The sequence below is a fragment of the Chlorocebus sabaeus genome, chromosome 21, assembly GCF_047675955.1.
Source record: "Chlorocebus sabaeus isolate Y175 chromosome 21, mChlSab1.0.hap1, whole genome shotgun sequence".
Classification (NCBI taxonomy): Eukaryota; Metazoa; Chordata; class Mammalia; order Primates; family Cercopithecidae; genus Chlorocebus; species Chlorocebus sabaeus.
In genome coordinates this window covers 107,117,233-107,139,064 of record NC_132924.1, presented here as the reverse complement: position 1 = coordinate 107,139,064, position 21,832 = coordinate 107,117,233, and the positions used below count along the sequence as shown (strand labels likewise).

At 41.7% G+C, this 21,832-nt stretch overlaps 1 protein-coding gene across 2 annotated transcripts in view; it reads right to left on the bottom strand.

Moving 5' to 3' along the window:
• Positions 1-14,383, bottom strand: part of LRGUK (leucine rich repeats and guanylate kinase domain containing) — a 130,203-nt gene extending 115,820 nt beyond the window's left edge. For both annotated transcript variants that reach the window (XM_007982970.3, XM_007982967.3), the window contains exons 1-3: positions 13,794-14,383; positions 4,320-4,427; positions 1,917-1,998 (exon numbers count right to left, since the gene is read on the bottom strand). In XM_007982970.3, coding sequence (XP_007981161.3) covers positions 1,917-1,998; positions 4,320-4,427; positions 13,794-14,093 — 490 coding nt within the window. In that variant the 5' untranslated portion in view covers positions 14,094-14,383. The remainder of the gene's footprint in view (positions 1-1,916; positions 1,999-4,319; positions 4,428-13,793) is intronic.
• Positions 14,384-21,832: the final 7,449 nt, after the last annotated feature.

The following is a 21,832-nucleotide window of genomic DNA, read 5'->3' as shown; positions in this document are numbered from 1 at the left end:
CTGACCCGGCTGAAGAGGAACGCCTGGAGCGTAACTGTGGCCTCCCTGCTCCTGTTGTCAGCACTGAGCATTGGCAAGGCCCCCACCACTCCGCGATTTCCTACCCAGCAAACGGAAACAACCTCGGACGTATGGCGTAGGCCAAGTGCTCCTGCCAGAAACACTAGAAAACTCATGGCCTTCTGATGAGAGGACCATCTGAGATTTGCTTTAAAATAACCCTGGGGAAGCGGGGCAGGGAGGTATATAGATGGACTGATAATTGTTGAACCCAAATATTCATTCCAAAATTCTATGTATGCACATATTTGTAATTTTCCATAATAAAGCTTCAGAAAACTGGGAAAAAAAATTAAGTCTTTCAACAAAACAGTAGCATTTTAAGAATGAAAACGGGCTAGAATATTTCTTAATCGTCAAAAAGTGGACTTTAATTATTAGGGTCCTAGAAGGGGGAAAAAAACCAAAATCAAACAAAGAAGACATATCAGCAACATTTATTTGTCATAAAAAAGGCAGGCAAAAGAAGCAAGTGGAAAGATTATCAGTGAAGAAAGCAGGTCAGAAGTAATGATTTGCTCACTTCCTTAGAAATCTAAAGAAAAACATTGTACACTGTCAACTTCAAATAAGATCAGAAAAACATAAACAAGGATCAAGCTTTGAAGAAAATTTGACAATGGTAGGACTAATTCATTAAATGTGAACAAGGTGTCATAACAAATAAATTATATAGAACTACAAATGGTGGAGTTAGAGTTGAAAGAATCAACTAAACAAAGACAGCAAAAAAAAAGAATGAAAAATATGTATCTGTGAATCTCTGGTGCTCAATAATAAGGATAAAAGAGCTAACAGATTTAAAACACAAAATGTAGGCCCAGGCACAGTGGCTCACACCTATAATCCCAGCACTTTGGGAGGCCAAGGCAGGCAGATCGCTTGAGCCCAGGAGTTCAAGACCAGGCAAGGCAACATGGTGAAAACCCATGTCTACAATCAATACAAAAAATTGGGCATGGTGGCATGTCTGTAGTCCTAGCTACCCAGGAGGCTGAGGTGGGAGAACTGATTGAGCCCAGGATGTCAAGGCTGTGTGAGCCGTGATCACGTCACTGCACTCCAGCCAAGGTGATAGAGCAAGATCCTGTCTCAAAAATAAGATGGCTGGGTGTGATGTCTCATGCCTGTAATCCCAGAACTTTGGGAGGCTGAGTCAAGCAGATCACATGAGGTCAGGAGTTCAAGACCATCCTGGCAAACATGGCGAAACCCTATCTCTACTAGAAATACAAAAAATTAGGCAGCCGTGGTGGTACACGCCTGTAATCCCAGCTACTCCGGAGGCTGAGGCAGGAGAATCACTTGAACCCAGGAGGTGGAGGTTGCAGAGAGCTGTGATCATGCCACTGTACTCCAGCCTGGGCAACAGAGTGAGACTCCATCTAAAAAAAATTTTTTTTTTTTTAATTTTAAAAATAAGATTTTAAAAATGCAAAATAAGGAATGCAATAAAATATAAATCAAAAGCAAAATGAAAAGAATCCATTAAAGAAAAAAAAGACTAATTCATCTGCACTGAGTGACAGAGGAAAAGAAAAGAAATCATTAAATATTCAGGGAGCATTGAAGAAGTAATGATCGATCTCTTAAAAGGAAAAAATAAAGCCAACATTCCATCTCCTAGTCTTAAATATCATTGACTGCATCTCAGCCACATCATAATATTGCAGATCTGTACCTTTTTCTCTCTCATCAGTTATCGGTGCCTTTCTTGCATGGAAAGCAAAGGATCAATATGTAAATTGATACACAAATTAGTTATATCAAGTTTGGTATTATTAAACCATATTGCCTACTGCAACGTTTACGTTTTCAGAAAATTCAGTGATCAATCTAGAATGACAATTACATACCTTCAATTTTATTCACTGAAAGATCCAACTTCTGTAGGTGAACATATCCACAGAGAATGCTAACATCAATTAAATTACAACCCTGAGAAAATAAAAGGTAAAAGACCTTAATGTTGCTTTATCAGGTTACTACTCAGCCTTCTTGCAATAACTGTTGATGGAAAGAAATCCAGAATTTCTTTCACAAGTATAGAAGTGAGAGAACAAAATCTGAAGTCTGCTACTAATAGGATCTCAAAACAGATGCCACCAAAAAAAAAAAAAAAAAAAAAAGCCCTTCCTTTGAAGAAAATAATAGCTTAGTAATATTAGTGTTGTTAGCAAAAACAAATACAACATGAAAGGCCAATTTAAAGCAGTGTTCATGGAGACCGTTAGAACAGAGTCTTTTTTTTTTTCTTTTAATAAATCACACAATAGCAATAAAGACAAGGCCTTTATCTAGTAGAAGAAAAGAAAAAAAATGTCTAGAATTTAAATGAAGTTTTAAAGAGAATTCACAGCTCATCAGGAGATCATTAATAACAATACTACCTACACTTTCACCGGGTTCATTTTCAAAGCTCTTTCACAATAATCGCATCTGATCAAACACAGCTGTGAAATCTGTAGGGCTGCTTACTCCCAATTTAGAGATGAGGGGTGTGAGGTACAGAGAGGTATGTTAATAGCCTGAAATCACACAGCAAGTTAGTGATAGAGAAGCAGTATCTAAGTCTCTTGAATCCTTGTCCAAAATTCTTTTCAGGAAATCTTGATTCTAGTCAACTTCAAGTGAGGTTGAGGGGAATTCGGTTGAGTGGAACAAAGACTTCTATGACTGTTTTATGTCGTGATGTCAGAGTCAGAAAAAAAAGCAAACCAATGAAGAGTCATTATGAGCAGGTTCTCATATAGAATAATGGTGATTGCTTAATGAAGGCCGCTAGAACAGTAATAATAAATAAACACTTACTGAATATTTACTATGTATAAGGCATTGTGCTTGGCATGATGAGAAATACAATGATGGAAAAGAGCTATACTGTGCCCTTAAGAAACTTATGACTTTGGTAGAAGAGAAGATATGTACACAAGTAATAAGAGAAAGTAAAAAAATAACATGTAACATAAGTAAGACATAAAGGAAAAAAAAAATCACCAAACCAGGCAACTCTAAGAAAGTGTATTCAGTAAGACAGGTTATTAAGTCAAAGTAATTCAACGTGTAATATCTCAAATGTAAGGAGGTCAGTGGCAAAATAAATTAAGCTTCAGTCCATCCAGCTGAAATAAGATTTAAAGGATTGCTTTTTGGGGTAGATCAATTTAAGGCATAGCAGTACCTACATAAGTAGAATATTGATTGAAAGGGGCTTGTGTGGGGATGCATTGGCTGCTGGAATTATATACCATATTCCAGCATCGAACACAGTGCAATGCATACAGGGTGCTCCCTGTATGTTATTGCCTGACTGGCTGAGTCATCCATAAAATGTTATAAAGTGAAAATAGAAAAAGATTACTGTTTTAATATGCTGACCTTGAAGGACATGCCCATGGAACTAGTAAAGGTGAAAACAGTTTAACATTTCTTGCATAGCTTACTCATTCAAATCCAAGATAGAACAGGCTTACAGTGAATTATATATACCCTTTCGCCAAATCATGGTGCCATGGTAAAATTTCAATGCGCGTTTTTTTTTCTCATATGTACCTAAATTTACTCTGTGGATCTCCAATGAATATTTAATGCTTTACAATATAAGGAGGCAAAACGACTTAAATTGTTTTCCTAGGACTACGGAGAAACAAAATGAGGAAAGAAGCAAGTATTCCCAGTAGTTTGCTCTTACAGCCTCTCTTCTGATAAAATTGAAGCCAAGATTTTGTGCTACTCTATGACGAGTACTGAAATCTTAAAAACTGATGAATAATAATAGATTTGTTTCTTTAATGATAGGTATCTTTTGGAAAGTAAGATATAGCTCAAAGGCTCTTATTTCTTGACATACTTAGTGGGGAAAGTCAATATCAAAATACTTTGTTCCCTTGGATTCAGATATAAAGTTTAGTGCTTCTTCCACTGATCAGAGAGAAAATTCTTAGTCTTTGATTGGTTTTACAGAATCAAATTCAACCTCCTGGAAAGAAAGCATTGATTACTATAATACAGACTACTTAAGATGAAAGAAATAGAATGCGAAGAGAATGAAAACTAAGAAATTTGGGGGGCTGATTACTGGATTGGTCAGAGCTCTCTGGAGTCTAATATTTACATAAATATCTCTTATCAACAGTCTCCGTCAAATGTGAGGCTCCAAGATTTTCTGCCATCACAAAAGCTGTGAGTACTGAAGAAAAGGAATATGGTCTAGCCAGTGTCAAGCTGTAGCCAGCCAATGGAGATTTTGTCATACTCACCGACAAAGTCAGATTGAGGTAGACTTGCTCAGTCCCAGAGCCTGAGCGCCCCAAGTGATGGAGTGCTTCGGCCACGGCCTCCTCTCTCAGGACCCCATCAAATTCCTCCTGTAAAACACCCAGAAAGGTAGACAAAGAAAAGACTTTCATTAGAAAAGAAACAATCTATCTTGTCATATCCAGCACTTATTTAGTATATTTTATACCCAGGAGCTGAGCCCTCCAAAAATTACCAAGCCCCCCAAAAATTCTGTGTTGATAACATATACGTATTACATATAATTAAATAACTATCTGCCAAATCAATGTTTTCATTGCCACTGGTTTTTTCAGGTGGTCACTTGCATTAGGCATTCAAAGTTGAGTGAACACTCTAGCAGTAGGAACAGTAGTATCAGTGGTGGTATTGAGTGGTTCTCTATTCCAGACACTGTACTAACAGCCCTCAATGGATGAACTCATTGAATCCTTTGGACAACACTGAGACAGGTACTCTTATCTCCACTTTACAGACGGAAGAATTAGGGTTTGGAGGTTAACTTGCCTGAAACTAAACAGATAGTATGTGACAGAGCTGGAATGAAAATCCCAATCTGTCCAATCCCAGGGCAATTCTCCAAAACTGCCCTAACCACTGCATTTGACTGCTTACCCACACCCTAAAGGATGGTTACATCAAATTAAGGCAATTATTTCTCTAAATCTGGTATTCTTGCTGGAGAAGACAGGTCCTTCAGTTCACCTCCTATTAGTCAATGTTGCTAGATTTATAAAATGTACAAGATTATTAAAAAGGCGATGATCATTTTCACAAGAAGGTTGGCCCTTGGTCTATAGACATCACATGGACCAGTGGCACCCTGACATGCCCTTCCTCCAACAATGACAGACAAAAGAGATAACAGGTAGGTCAGTATCATGTTTGTGCTGCTTTTGGCTCCATAATGACCAACACATTGACACTGACATCAACATGAGGACACAAAACATAGTGATCACATGAGTCACACCGACATAACTAACCATGACTAGCATATAGACTACAATGGCAAAATACCCTTTTTCTAAGTCCTCTATATGAATTCAGGAATCAACAGTGCTGCTCCGGCTGTAGGTACTGATGACATATGCATGTAGGCTTGTGCTATTATAAAGAGTTCCTTTCCCAGCAAGTTTCCACTGATTCAGGGAAGTAAATACCACCAACGGGGAGGCAGCACATGGCTTCAGAATTGGGCAGGCGTGGCTTGAACCCCAGACCTGCCATTTTGGATGTGTGACTTTGGGGAGGTAAAGTTTTCACTGAGCCTCGTAGTTTTCAGCTATAAATAGGAAATGTTATTACCTTTGAAGAAATTCAGGACATGTCGCTCTAAAATATGCCACGTTGGTATATTGATTATTTTGAGCTGAAGGCACTTGAAAAACAGCAAATGCAGGGAAAGGCTCTTTCTGAACTCCCTTTATCTGCCTAAAGGCAGATCCTCCAAAAGAAACTCAGTTGTCCTAAATTCCTCCCCGCTGGTGGTTTCATCAAACACGGAAGAAGGACTTTTACCCACTCGGGAGAGGAGACCAGAAGTCAATGTCACACTCAGACAGACTTTGTCACAAACTCTCATACCTCACGTCTGTTTTTCTAAGGGACTATTTATTCCCTAAAAAGCATTTACTCTCCCCTAAGTGACCTGCATCCCTTCTCCCCTTCTCCTATTGAGATGGTACATAACATCTCAAATCTCACTGCTCTTTTGATTATTCACTTTTATTTTTTCCTGCAATGTCCCCCACAAACATTAAAAATTTATTAAAACTTAATACATGTATAATACCTTTTCTCCTGTTAATCCACCTGTTGTCAGTTTATTTTGTAGACCCAGCTATAAAAGCCAGGAGAGTAGAGGGAAAGTCATTCTTTCCCTGCACCTTCTTTTAATATTTTTGGAGAAAGGAAAAAAATGGATATAAAACTCACAGCACAGTATGTGCAACACAGTGTTCCCAGTAGATGACGATTTTTGTTACTACTAATTGATGAAGTCAGAAATTCCGCATCTTAATGTTTCACTCATCTATGCCAATCAGCCTGTTTACAAAATGGGCAAAACACATTTACTTTTCTAAATGAAGTTCTAATTTATTACATAAGGCCGGGAAGGAATGTTACCTTCCCTCCAAACTTTCCACCTAGCCCTCTGAAGTTCATCCATTTCCTGGAAATACGAAGACACTGCATCTTCACTTCTAGCAGGTGGATGCTTATTTTTCAACTTAGCCACTGACATGGAGATGAGCAACACTGTCACCATTTTTCCTTGGGGAAGGCAGCACTCTGCACAATAACCTCCTCACACCTCCTGAGGTTCCTGACATTTGGCAGTATCATGTCTTCTCCTTCTGATCTTTGGTCATTTTCAAGCTCCTGTCATTATCTTGAGTGGCTTCAGAATCCCTATGGATGGCCATCCAACACCCTATTCCCAGCACATGCACACACGCACAATTCTTTACTGCCTCAGCTCCAGACAGCTTACTCTCACAGCCATGCCCTGGACCTAGTCACCATGCTAAACTGCTCCACCCTGGAAACCTCAGACCCCAGTGTTCCACTCTAATCCCACAATTGCTTATCCTTCAACCTATCTAGCACCTGTTGAACTTGCTCACTGACCACAACAAAATCTCCAGTCTGTTCACAGATAGACACCTTTCTCAGAGTCTATCTGTTCCCGTCTAACTATACTCCCTTCCCTACTGGGTAGCCCATAGGCAACTCCTTTTTTTTTTTAGACATGGTCTCGCTCTGTCACCTGGGCTGAAATGTAGTGTTGTGATCTCAGCTCAAAGCCTCAACCTCCCAGGCTCAAGCCATCCTCCCACCTCAGCCTCCAAAGTAGATGGGTCTACAGGCATGTGTCACCATACCTGGCTAATTTTTATCACTTTTTTTTTTATAGAGGCAGGGTTTCACCATGTTGCCCAGGCTGGTCTCAAACTCCTGGACTCAAATGATCAGCCCACTTCCACTTCCCAAAGTGCTGGGACTACAGGCACGAGCCATCACACCTGGCCCCATAGGCAATTTCAATTTCTCTCTATCTTCAAGTCTCTGATCTTTGTCCCCTGGTTACAACTACCCCATCCATATACAAATCAGAATCAAGTTCACAATCAACTGCTGCATTGAGGCAGGACTGTGTCATGTTCGTCATTCATCAGGGGAAAAAAATCTATAGAATACCCAGCACATGCCAGCCACTATGCTTGGCTCAATGGATAAGACACAGTGAATCAGTGAACAGATATGGTGCCTGTCTATAAGGGATTTACAGTTCAGTCTGGGAGACAGACAAGTATGCAAACAATTTTTGGATTTGATAAATAGTATAATAGAGATAAGCAGTGTCTGCTGACTATGAGCAGGGCCCCCATTGTATGTCAGTACCAGGGTGGAGTAAGAGGTTAGCAAAATCTTCCTAGGAGAGACCAATTCAATTGAGACCCAAATTGTGAGTTACTCTGGCCAAAGGGAAGATAAAGCTGAAGAGCGAGCCAAGAAATAGTATTACAGGCAAAAGGGGCAGCATGTACAAAATCCCAAAGGCAAAAGCAAGCATGGCCTATTGAGAGAATGATGAAGGTTCAGGACGGCTGAAGCCTAAGTGTGAAGGAGGCAAACAGTGGCTCGCACATGGTGAGTGCTCAAACATGGGTTGAATGAATGAATGCACCTCTTCTGCCCCCTAGCTGCTGAGTGGGCTGGAGAAGACCCCACAACCCTGCATCCTGGAGTCCCTGTAAAGCTGACTTTCAGCTGGGCCTCTTTGCTATGAAAGTCTCCCGTTCTTCATCAGCCCCTTTTCAACTCCCCTTCTTGACTAGCCCAGCTCTCCATCACTCTCAAGCTGTGCAGTGCCTCAACTCCTTTGCCCTCTTCTCCACTAATGCCCTTCTCTTCTACTTCTGAGACAAAGTGGAAGCTCTCAGATGTTAAGCCTCTCAGCTTCCTAGGAGCACCTGTCCTAATGCTTCTCACTCAGGTCTTAGAGGAAGACTGTGCCTTCTCTCTACTCAGGGTCCCACCCCCTTCTCTTTCCTTGGGGACCATTTTTTCCCCCTTTCGTCTGTGTTTTGAACCCACCACTCTCTACTGTTCCCACTCCAGCTATACAAATGTGTCAGACGCTTCTGTCCTACAGAGGCTCTCTTCAGTTCTGCAGGTTCCTTTAGCTATAAACTAGAGTTTCCTTTAATAACCAATCTTCTCTAGAGTTGTTTTTTATGCCTTAGTTCTCCTTTCCTCGCCTCCCAACTAGTCTTCAACTTCACTTAGCCTCCTATTCACCCACCTCATAAAAACCACATGGGCCAATGTCTCCAATGACCCTCAAACAGGCAAAATGAAGGAGCACTTTTTAGACCTCTTCCCACTTAACCTATTTGTAGCATAACCCATTCCCATCTTCTTTTTTTTTTTTTTTTTTCGTTTTCTTTTGAGACAAGGTATTTCTCTGTCACCCAGACTGGAGTGCAATGGTATGATCATAGCTCACTGCAGCCTCGAACTCCTGGGTTCAAGTGATCCTTTTGCCTCAGCCGCCCAAGTAGTTGGGACTAGAGGTGCATACCACTATGATCCATCGACTAATTTTTTAAAAAATCTTTTATAGAGATGGGGTCTCACTATGTTACCCAGACTGGTCTCAAACTCTGGCCTCAAGCTATCCTCCTGCCTCTGGCTCCCAAAGTGTCAGGATTTCAGGCGTGAGCTGCTGCACCCGGTCATCATGTTCTTGAGACTCTTGGCTTCCCTATCATATAGGTCTTCTTTCTCCTCCTACTTCTACCAGTCCTTCCCAGTTTTCTTCCCTGCTTCTTCATCTGCCTACCGCTTAAATATCCTTCGTATCTGTACCTTTATGGTTCTATTTGTGGTCTTTTCCCTCCTATTCCTTCCGGGATGATTTCCCAGAATCTAGTGGTAATGATTCCCATGTCTCCTACTCTGAGATCCCTGCCCTGATTCCCAGTCATATGGTTCATATATCCAACTCCTTAACACATAGCTCCATCTGTCCCTGATTCCTGTGATAGACAACAGCCTTAATATTACCCCAGACCATGCCATAGGCCTAACAGTCATCCTAGACTTCTAATATTTAGTTTGTAACTGAACCATCTTAAATACTTTGAATATGTTTTATCTTCAGTTTCCTTTCCATTCCCATTGCCACTGCCTTAATCCAAGCTCTTCTCACTCCCCCCTGGATTTTGCTAGAATCTTCTCACTGATCTCCTTGCCTCCAGTATTACCATCCTCCAATCTAATACCACCTGGCCAACAGAGCAGTTCACTACTGTGTAGAGACCCAAGTCCATGTTCCTACAGTATCACAGTGCCCTCCACAATCTCACCCCTACCTAGGAGGCTGCTTCTGTTCTCACCTGTAACTCATCACTAGGAAAAGCTGCCACCTGCCTGCCCACACACCACCTCTCCACCCAGGCAAGAGTCTCCTTCCCCTGGCGTCTTCAATGTCCCTGCAATCCAGGTGTCAGCTGTACTCATCTCTGTATGACATACTACAGGTATGCTGAATTGCTATTATTTACTCACATTCTTATGTTGCTTTGAGAGCAGGGACCATGCATGTCTTCAATCATGTTCTCATCTTTTTCTACCATTACTGTTATTATTTATTGCAGCCATAATTTTTTGAGAGTCTATTCTGTATGAGACACTATAGTAAGAACTTTAAATATAGAGTTTCTTATTAAATTTGATGTTCATAACTATCCCAGGAGTAGGTATTATTACACATATTAAGGTTCTGAAAAGAAGTGCTTTTCATGCATCAATTTTTGGGCCCAGACACTTCTGCTCTGTACAGTCAAAGAGTGCTTTCTGCATAGCAATCATTCAGTAAATGCTTGTTCAATGAAGGCTAAATTAATCAAATCACTTAATGGGCTGTAGTTAGCAGATAAAAACATGTAAGTTACTATTTGTATTATTAACTGTATCAAAATATATTATGATAAGTGTTTAACATATAGGATCGATCTCATTTAATTCTCACAATTGTTTGAGTATTATTATAATTCCCACATTAACAATGAGAGAGGTTAAGTAACTTGCTCAAGATCTCACAACTAACAAAAGGCTAAATCAAGCCTCAAACACAAATCTTTGATTCCAACGGCAGTGTTTTGAACAGGTGGTCCATACTGCCTCCCTTACTTCATAAGGGTTTCCGAGGTTTAAGGCATATTGTATTGAAGGCACTCAATAATCATTGTGACCATCATAGCATTGCAAAGGTGCTAAGCTGGGAATAACACGCTAAGATGGGAATAATAAATCACTGAACATGAATTTCCAAATGTTTCTTTTTAAAACTTTGTTTCAGTTTATTTAGCATATTAAGATGTATGCAATACTATGAAAAGCCAAAATAGAATAAAAACACAAATGGAAGAAATAATGAACCTGTTCCACACGTGTCTTACAAGCCAAAAAGGAATAGCTAGTTCATGTCAACCCCTTCTATGGTTTGTTAATGGCATACTGAAGACAGATTAACAATGGTGCTAATGAACCCCACAGCCGAAGAGCTATGTGTTAATTAGAATAACAAAATATACTGGTGGTTCATTTGTGAATTCCTCTTGGGGGGGAAGCTGGTGGAAACCATACAAACATCTCAAAGTTGCAAAAACACTGCTAGAGTTTTGCAGTAGTCACTGTTAAAGATAGAAAGTAAATCAACAAAAGACAAAAGAAGTAATAATGAACAGAATAATTAATAGCTTTCTACGGTCAACTTTAAGCATAACTAATGGGAACTAGCTCACGTAGAAGGAAGTAAAAAAGAGGAAAGACAAAATGGAGGATGAGGATGGGAAAAACAAAACAAAACAAAATAGGCCAAATGTTGAAAGTGAACAGAAGGACATTACAAAGGAAGGGGAACCCAAGTGGTTAATAGAAGAATCAGAGTAACAGAAGACACTGCAGGTTAGAAAGGGGAGAATAAGGAGAAATAGGACAAATGAGGAAAGGAGTTTGTGAAAGCGAACAGGCATAACACAGAAATATGTTTGGCCTCAAAGAGAAAAGGTGACTATGAATAGATGCAAAGATGCAAAGAGGGGAAACCAGAAGAATATCACAGAATGAGAGCACTGAAAATATCCTAGGCTGGGCACAGTGGCTCATGCCTGTAACACCAGCACTTAGGGAGGCTGAGGTGGCCAGATTGCTTGAGCCCAGGAGATTACGACCAGCCTGGGCAATATGGCGAGACCTCTGTCTCTACAAAAAATACAAGAATTAGCCAGGCGCTCTGATGTACACCTGTAGTCCCTGCTACTCAGGAGGCTGAGGCAGGAGGATTACTTGAGCCTAGGAGGTTGAGACCGCAGTGAGTCATGACTGCACCACTGTATTCCAGTCTGGGTGACAGAGTAAGACCATGTGAAAGAAAGAGAAGAGGAGAGAAGAGGAGAGGAAAGGAGAGGACGGGAGGGGAGGGGAGGTGGGGAGGGAAGAGAGGGAAGGAGAGGGGAGGGGGGAAGAAAGGCAGGAAGGAGAGAGTGGAGGGGAGGGAGGGAGGAAGGGAGGGAGGGAAGAAAGAAAGAAGGAAAGAAAGAAAGAGAAAGGAAGAAAAAAGAAAGAGAAGGAAGGAAAAGAAAGAGAGAGAAAGAAAGAGAGAGGAAGGAAAGAAGGAAGGAAGGAAAAGAGGGAGGGAGGGGAAGACAGGAAGGAAGGAAGGGAGGAAGGAAGGAAGGAAAGAAGAAAGAAAGAAAGAGAGAGGGAGGGAGGGGAAGGAAGGAAGAGAAAGAGGGAGACAGGGGAAGGCAGGAAGGAAGGGAGAGAGGAAGGTAGGAAAAAAGAAAGAAAGAGAGAGAGGGAGGGAGGAAGGAAAAAAAGGAAGGAAGGAAGGAAAAGAAGGAAGGAGGGGAAAGCAGGAAGGCAAGAAGGGAGAAAGGGAGGTAGGGAGGGAGGGTGGAAGGAAGGAAGGAAGGAGAAGAAAGAAAGAGAAAGAAAAAGAAAGAAGAAAAGAAAATATTCTAATTCTCTACATTATATTTACTTCTGAAAAGAATTTCATGCAATTTATACTGTCAAGGAAAAGGAAAGGGGAGAGAAAACCTAAATAAAACTTTGAAATTAAGAAAAACTATTGAATCTAAGTTTCCTGGCAGCCAACACAAAGAGAAGAACCTAACAGTGTATTGAAAGGAAGCAAATTAGGCCGGGTGCGGTGGCTCATGCCTGTAATCCCAGCACTTTGGGAGGCCAAGGTGGGCGGATCGCGAGGTCAGGAGATTGAGACCATCCTGGCTAACACGGTGAAACCCCATCTCTACTAAAAAAAAAAAAAAAAAAAAAAAAAAAAATTAGCTGGTCGTGGTGGCACGCACCTGTAGTCCCAGCTACTCAGGGGGCTGATGCAGGAGAATCGCTTGAACCCAGGAGGTGGAGCTTGCAATGAGCGGAGATCACGACACTGCACTCCAGCCTGGTGACAGAATGAGACTCCATCTCAAAAAACAAATAAATAAAATAGAAAGGAAGCAAATTAAATTACGCTTTTGAAAGAAAGTAATTTATTGGAAGCCAAGAGAAAAAAGGGATGTGATGAGAAGTGAAAAAGGACAAGAAGACAGCAGTGGACTAAGAAAGGAAAAGGACGACAATAAGCGTAAGAAAGAAGAGGAATTGTGCGGTGGTCAGAAGAGGTATTGTAGAAAGGAGGGAATCCAATCAGCAGTTACGTGAAACGTGAAGCCGCCACCCCAGTCAATAGAGGCGGGATGATGGGAACATTCCCCACATCCTAAAATACTCCCACAATGAGCTGACTCTTTGAACATTCTAGGGATCTTTTCTGGTGTGTGTGCATGTTGCTTGTATAAGGCATATGCCCCAGACAGAAGTAATGTATTCAAATTTTAAGTCACTTAGTCTTTGAAGAAGCACTTTCAAAAGAGGATTATTATTATTATTATTATTTTCCCTGGAGAGAGGCTGACGGGACTAAAACTGAGGAAGAGTGTGGAAGTATGTCATAGCCATGGGCAACAGGTGCTGGCAATGTCAGAGATGAACTCTGCCTATTCACAAGACTGTCAAAGTATAATTTTGAAAAAGCTAAAGCCATAATTCCCAGACAATTATCTAGACACTCTTTCAAAGTGACGCTGTGTTAACTTGACTCATAAGAAATCAAATGTGTTAATGAAAAAAGAAAGGAGATATTTAGAGCTATTTCAGGCAGGGGGTGAGAAAATGGGGTAACAGACAGGGGAAGAAAAGTGGGGGAAGAGGCGTTCCTGGAGGCGAGAGAGCCTGACAAGGTGTGGGAAGCTTCGGGCTGGTGGGGGTGCATCAGGGAGCTGCCGCTGAAGTAGCAGGGCCTGACGGCTGGACGAGGAAGCCAGGGAGTGAGGGGTGGGGGGAAGACACACCTCCAAATTCAGCATTTCGGACTCTGAGGACTCCTCGGATCCCGCCTCGCCCTCGCTCTGGTCTTCGTCTCCGTCCACGTCCAGCTCCTGATCGGGGTGCATGAGCTGCTGGAGCAGGTGGGAGGAGGCTATGTTAGACCTGCCTTTCGTCTTCTGCCCCATGGGAAAAGAAGGCCAGCAAGGCTGACGCTCTTTTTCTGAACGAAACTGTAACGATCGGGCTCCAGTTCGGGATCTGCCCAAGCCTCTCAGGAGAGAGGAAGCTCTGGTCCTCAGGAGAGCCCTCTTGGGGGTCGCCATCTTGTTTAGCGGGGTTGCCTAGGAGACTGACCCCCGGCAAGGGGAACCGCAGGGGATTCTGGGGCCTGTAGTCTCCTCCGCGCGAGCTCGCTTTCTGCAGGCGGGGCATTGGGAGCTCCACTTCACTTTTCTTTTTCTCAGCCTCTTCTGTTATTTTTCTCTCTTTGGTCCGTTCTGTTCGCTTCTCTTTCTTGTTTTCACCTCTTTTCGCTATACCCCGTTTCTTTGTCTCCCGCTGTTTCCTCCCTACCCTGAGACCCCTCTTAGAGTTTTGTCATCCCACGCTGGGATCGCAGGTGCTCCACGTTCCCGCTTCATTCTCAAAGGGCTCTTTCCGCAGAGTCGTACTTTGGAAGTGTCTAATGTCTCTAAAGCTGACTGTAGGAAAGCTAGTACCGTTGAAATTTATGCAGAGCGCGATGCTAGGAGATGAGGGTGCATACAAGTGAAATAGAAGGCATGGTTCCTGTCCTTATGATTTAATTGCAGATAATAAAGAGAAACTACCGGACGACGCCTGAGAGCTGACTTCCAATTAATTTACATTCCCCACCCCCACCCCCCAATGATAAGCCTTGTCCTTGGGGAGAAAAACTGGCAGTGGTCTAACAATCCAAACAGAGAGAGAAAGAACTGCTGTCAAATTGACACTATCTGAAAGCGTCTGAAAAGCTATTAGCATCCCATAAATAATTATATTAGTCAAGTGACCTGCATTGGCAATTATTTTAATATTGTTGCATAGGCTTTCTTTGCAGTTAAAAAAATACTCTTGCAAGATAACAAAGCGTGATTTTATGCTAGTGTGATTTTATGTGACCCGAATCCCATAGCCTTAAGCTCCACAAAGTCGACACTCTATAGAAAAGCAGAATGAAAATTATAGTAACTATTATTGCCATAGTGATGACAATAGAGATCCTTGCAGGGAAGTAACCCTCATCCTCCTGGCCTTACAGGGCCTTTTCTGCACGCTTCAGTGACAGCAGTTGCAAATACAAAATGATCCTGTCAATGGCTGTCAGGGGAGAAGGAGAAAAAATCCTTATGGACACCATTCATTGACTATTATCTTTCTCAGTGCTTGAGGGGCCGTTAAAACTGACATAAAGCTTTCAGAATTACCTTCCTTCATTATCTTGCTAGTCATAAACGTAAAGGCCATAAGCAAAGTATCTCTTTCTGCCAGGCTCATCTTGCTTTTTGCTTATTTCTTTTTCCAATAAGTAGAGATTCCTTCAAGGGAATTTTCCCCACCTTAACCCTTGTAGGGCTTGGCTTTGGCTAAGTGACATAGGGAAGAATCAGGCAGAAAGTGTAAAAATGCAAATCTCGATCGTTTTTCTTTTTTTCAGTAACTTAATCAGCATTTCTAGTGAGTTTCACCAATGTCGGTCTACTGAGGAGAGTGTCTGAAGGCAGTCAAAGAATAATTTTCAAAAAGTTAAAAACAGCATTCTTATATAAAAAATATAATGAAGCACATGTGAAAGTTTCTATTCGACTCAATAATTAATGAAGAAATCAGGAAGATAGTAATTAGGTATTCAGAGTCCATGAGAAAAGACATTCTGAAATAAGTTTGCCAAGTTGTAGACAAAACTGGTTAAAGTCCCGCAGGGCAATCAAACTATAGCCTTCGAGGTCATATGGTCTAAGAATTCTGCCTCCTTTCATCTTCACATCTACCCTCTGTCTATCCTCATTAGACAGATGAGACCACTGAGCCTCAGAGAAGTTAAATAACTCAGAGACGTCAAAAGCCAAGTGGTGGTACTGAAGTCCAGACCTAGAAATGACCAACTCCACAGTCCACCTTCAACTACCACTTTTGCGTGTGAAAAAAAAAATGTGAGTCAAGATAAAGCTACGCAATAAGAGGTCTCAGAAGAAAAAATACATCAGTCGAGGTTTTTTAAGTATTAATGAAAGAATTCATTCAGAGAAAAACCTTTTCATATAGAACGATAAAATATAAAAATCAGAATGAAACTACAAGTCCATCTTATCCCAATTCTTTTTACAGAAGAAATTAATAGCCTTCAGGGGCTAATGACTTGCCCCAAATTGCCTGGCTTGTAAGCCCCAGAGCAGGAATTAGAGTCTAGACCTCTTGTTGCTCAGTTTTTGCTCATGCTAGTTCACCAAACTGCTCACTAGGCTGGACCTTTACTAATAGAATCCCTACTTTGGGATTCTGGGCATCGAATTACAAGGCATTGTATCCATAAAACAAGTTATTTTATCAGGCAGAGAAGACAGAATTAGACAGAGGGAGAGGAGGTGAGGGGAGGAACTATTTACTCTAAACTCTTCTGATTAGTACAAAAACATCAATAATCACTTCCATTTATTCATTGTTTACTGTAAACCAGGCCTGTTCTAAGTGCTGTACGCATATCTTGTTTAATTATTCCAATGACCCTCTGAAATAGGATTGACATCCCTATTTTCAAAGGAGAAGAAAGAGGCCCAAAGATGGTAAGCAAATGCCCAGTTACAAAATTTGTGTCTAAAGTGGCATTCCAACTCAGGTCTTCCTGGATCCAAAGCCCCTAAAATTAACCATTAATACTCTTCTTTCTCCAAAAGTATGAAATAGTTGCTCAGGAACTTATCATAAGGCATAGAGAACCTGGCCCTGGTGAGACTCTAAAAATGGGAGAGAGAGAGTGAGAATGGGGTGCGTGTGTGCGTGTGTGCGTGCGTGCGTGCGTGTGTGTGTGTGTGTGTTGGAGCAGGCAGGAAGACCTCAGGTTTCTCCAACCAGGGAATTAAGTGAGGTGGGCAAAGACAGTGGGATATGATTGTTCTGGAGAGCAGGGTCTTTTGTGATACCACTGGATCCTTGCCACCTTGGGTGAGAGGAAGGAGAAAGTAGAGGAGTGACATGATGATACTCAAGAGTGCCTTTTTTGAGAGGGCATCCAGGATAGGCTGTCCTGGAGGGAGAACCAAAGGGGTAAAGAGCTTAAGTTGGAAAGAGGGTGCTGACTCCAGCTTCAACTTCATGATATCTTTGCGTTGGTGTTATTATTAACTCTTACTTACCTCAAACTCTTCTGTGTGCAACTGAGTTGTTCCCCTAGTCTGGAGCCAGCACCTAACCTCATTCAGAATGGAAAGAAGAGGCCAGGTGCACCTTCTGTTGCCTATATTTTGGAAAGAATGCCTTTCTAGGAGTGTGGACCTTGGGCAAGGCAAAGAATGTGCGTCCCCTTCCCCTGTACATACTTACACCCCTTTTGTGCAAGGACAAACAGTGCTTCTCAGACAAATTGAGATGGCAACACTTCAAACTCATGGTGATTTTTTGTGGAACACTGTAATTTTTTTGTTTTTTATTTATTTTTTTTTTTTGAGACAGAGTCTCGCTCTGCCGCCCAGGCTGGAGTGCAGTGGCCGGATCTCAGCTCACTGCAAGCTCCACCTCCCGGGTTTACGCCATTCTCCTGCCTCAGCCTCCCGAGTAGCTGGGACTACAGGCGCCCGCCACCACACCCGGCTAGTTTTTTGTATTTTTTAGTAGAGACGGGGTTTCACCGGGTTAGCCAGGATGGTTTCGATCTCCTGACCTCGTGATCCGCCCATCTCGGCCTCCCAAAGTGCTGGGATTACAGGCTTGAGCCACCGCGCCCGGCCACAGAACACTGTAATTTTTACAGAACACCTTGAAATGAAGAGAGAAGATAGACAATAGAAGGCACCATTAGTATTAACATAATAATAACAATTAAAACACAACCACATTCATATTTATGAGTAATTGCTAAATGCCAACTAAGTGCTTTACATATATGAACTCACTTAATCCCTAGAGATTAATATTATTATTCCCATATTATAGATGAGGAAGGATAGGCATAGAGAGGTCATGTAACCTTCAATCCACTGTGTCAAATAGTGACAAAACTAGGACTCGGATACGAAGTCTGGTTTCCCAGCCTACACCCTTAATCAAAACGCTGTGCTTCCACTCAACTGCTTCAGTAAAACTTTACGGAGGAGAGCCTTAAATTTGAGATAATTTGATGAATTAACTTACTATCCTTTGATGGTTTCTTATCCCTGTCTAGGAAGAAGAAAAGAAAGCTTATCATCTCATAAAAGCCTAGTGGGTATATAGACATTAAGCAAACGATTACACTAATAATCATGTCGTTTTATTTGTCATAAGGGCTAAGGAGGGAAAACATAGGAGCTATGAGAATTTCACCTGGAGCCTTGACCCAGTGTGGTGGAGAGGGGCCCTTTAAAATGTTAGACAAACACTTTGAGCCGCAAAATTATAAAGTTGGGAAAAGCCAACAACGGATGAGGAATGCAGGTGTTACCTTTGCAGAAATCAGCTACATTCAGAATATAATTGTCATAAGTAATTGCGCTAATAAGATCCGATAAAGTCTAGGCAGAATTCGACTGAGCCAAATAATATCCATTCTAGCAGATTATCGAAGACGCTTTGGAGGTTGCCCCAATATTAGAAAACCCAGATCAGATACTGGTGTTGAGATCAAAGATAAAAATTGCAGTCCAAGAAAAAGATTATCTTAAAAGCTCAGAGACCAAGGCAAAAAAAAGTTAAGCCAATGAACAATTGTTGCAAAGGAATTGCAAGCATCATGTTGTGAATAAAATCTGAACACAGGACTAGATAAGGATTACTGAGAATTTCTAGCTCGGATTATCTTAGCAGACACAAAACTGGATATCATCAGGGAAGTCACAAAGACTTAAAATCAAAATGATTAAAATGATGACCAGAAGGGACTGTGTGAAATCTTTTGGGGATGAAGATATGAGAACTTGAGAATGTTACACTAGGACAGTCGGGAGATCAAAGAAGACCAGGAGAAATTCAGGAAGAAATTTATGAGTAAATTGCTAAGGTCTGACTCTAAATGAGTCCTGTTAGCCCCTCTGAATGCTAGTTTGTGTCTTTTTAATTCTTGGGAGCCTTCGGAGTCTAGGCACTCCTGTGATTACAGGAGGTGGTAAAAGGAAGAAGTGCTTGAAAGACACAAGTTTTAATAACTAAAGCGTCCCAGTGGCGCTGAATAATAAAAACAGAGAGAAGAGCAAATAGAAGACAGACACATGAAAGGTTCGAGAAATCCTGCCAGAGCACGTACACTTCAAAAGTAGCAACACAATTCATCTAGTTAAGAACAAGTGTGGAACAGTGCTGCTTTATGGAAAAGCAAATCATGCAGGCTCTGATATAAAGCACAGGTAACACCCAAGTCACCATTATCACTGACTGGTTATACAATCTATGAGGCCCTACTACACAGAGAGGGCTGTTTCAGGCACTGGGGATACAGAAAAAGTTAAAGTCTTGGTCTCTTTATTCAAGGGATTTGCATTACGGTTGGAGCAGCGGGACACCTACACCAAACATATAAGTTAAAAGTATACAAGAGGAGAGAGGTTCCACCTGACTGGTCTGGAGTTATGTTACAGGTCTTCACGGAGGGACTGAATTGGAGGCAGCAGTGGCCATCACTTTCCCCTTACCACTGTTGGCAGATGGGGCTCACTCCTGGACTCAGATAATGCAATGCTCGAGCCAGTCCAGGGGAGTTAAGAGAAAAATCTCAGTTGGGGTCAAATCTGTCCCAAGACAGCGTTGCTCAGGAGCTTTAGGGAAGAGGTAAGAATTGAGCGAGACCCTGAAAGAGGAGAAGGAAGTGGGCATTCTGGGAAGGGGAAGCAATAGAGATAAAGGGGAGGAGGCTGGCTGGGCTGTGCTGCAGGAAGTCTCTGAGAAGTAATTATTAATAATATAGAAATAAACTCTGCTCACAGCAAGTCGGAAGAAGGACGAGGGTCTTCCGAGGGTATTGCCTTCCTGTAAGAAAAGGGACATGAGTGAGGAAAAGGAGGAAATCGTGTCAAATGTCTAAGCAGAATCTAGAGATGAGAGTTAAAACAAAGGAAGAAAAGATGGGCACAGCTAGAGGCCCTGACAGCAGTGAGGAGAAGGCAGGAGCCTTATAAATCCTGGTCTTAGGTGACATCTATTACACACAGATGATGCTCTCCCGTGAGGTTAATAGGAGACTCTGTTGCCTGTGATCTACCATACCTTTTAGGCACCTTATAGAACTTTTATTTATACCTTGTATCCAAACTTCCTCAGTTACTTTTCTCCCACAAGCGTGTTTCTCTTTCTTGCTGAAAGTCTCCTGCACATAGTGGTATGCTTTATAAACATGCATAACTGCTCACAAACTTATCTTTATGGTGATCATGCCAAATGCATCTGCCACTTCGTTCCTCCTAAGTGAAATGACATCTGTGCAGATGAGTGTTTGGAATGAAATGATCAGGATGTTTATCTCAGAGAGGAGTGCCTAGACTCTGCAGCCTCCAAAGAATTAAAAAGACACAAACTAGCATCTAGAGGGGCTGACAGGACTCATTTAGAGTCAGACCTGAGATCTAATCCAAACTAGTCCAAATGCCTACCTTCCAAGGTTACAGGAAAAGTTAAAGGAAACGAATATAAAATTGGCTGATTCAGCATGCTAGATTGCAAAGACAGCTACCAATTCTTCCCATCCCTGCACGCACAACTCTTGCAAGGTGACTTTTGTAGCTCTCCAGTTAAGAGGTGGAGTCTGTTTCTCTACCCCTTGAATCTGGGTTTAACCGTGAAACTTGCTTTGGTCAAAAAACAGTAGCAAATGTGGTACAAATGCTTGGCCATTGGCTACTCGTTCTTGTTGCTCTTGGGAATGCTGTGACCACCCTGTGAAGAAGCTTAGGCTAGCCTGCAGGATAACAAGAGATGCTGCGGCCAGTTTCCCTTGTGGGCCTGGCCAACCATATCCCATTGCCAGACATGCGAGTGAAGCTAGCCCAGATTATTTGGTACCAGCTGCCTCGCCAACTAATTTATGAGGGAGCACAGTAAAAATCAGTTGAGATGACTCAGGCCAGAAGAACTGCTCAGGCAACCCAAAGAATCATAAGCCAAGTCAATGGCTATTTTAAGCCACTAATATTTGGGATAGTTTGAAAGGCAGTAAAAGTTAACTTATACATACAGTACCTGGATGTATATAGGATGTGAGATGCCTACAGTCTCACTCAGCTGGTTAGTAAAAGACTTTATTTTCTGACTCTCACTGAAGTGATTAGTTTCATATTAGTCTTTGCTACTGTGAGTACTATCTTCCATAATAAACAAATCTTTGCTGCTATAAAGGCCAAAAAAGAAGCTGCAAATCTTTCCCACAGTGCAAGTGTATTCATAGTCAGGGTTCTCTAGAGAAAGAGAACCAATAGGATGGAAGATGTTTCTTCAGAGAAACAGAATGAATAGAATGGGCTATAGATACATACATACATACATATTATAAGGAATTGACTCATGCAATTATGAAGATTAAGAATTCCATGATCTTCAGTTTGCAAGCTGGAGGCTCAGGAGAGCAGGTGGTAAAATTCCAGTATAAGTCCAAGCACCTGAGAACCAAGAGAACTAATGGTGTAAATGCCAGTCTGAAGGCAGGGGAGGACCAAAATCTCAGCTCAAGAAACCGGGCAGACAAAGTTTCCTCCTATTCAGCTTTTTTGTTCTATTCAGGTCTCTAATTAATTGGATGAAGCACACCACATTAGGGAGGGCAATCTGCTTTCCTCAGTCCACCCATTTGTATGTTAATCTCATCTAGAAACACCCTCACAGACACACCCAGAATAAAACTTGACCAAATATCTAGGCACCTCAT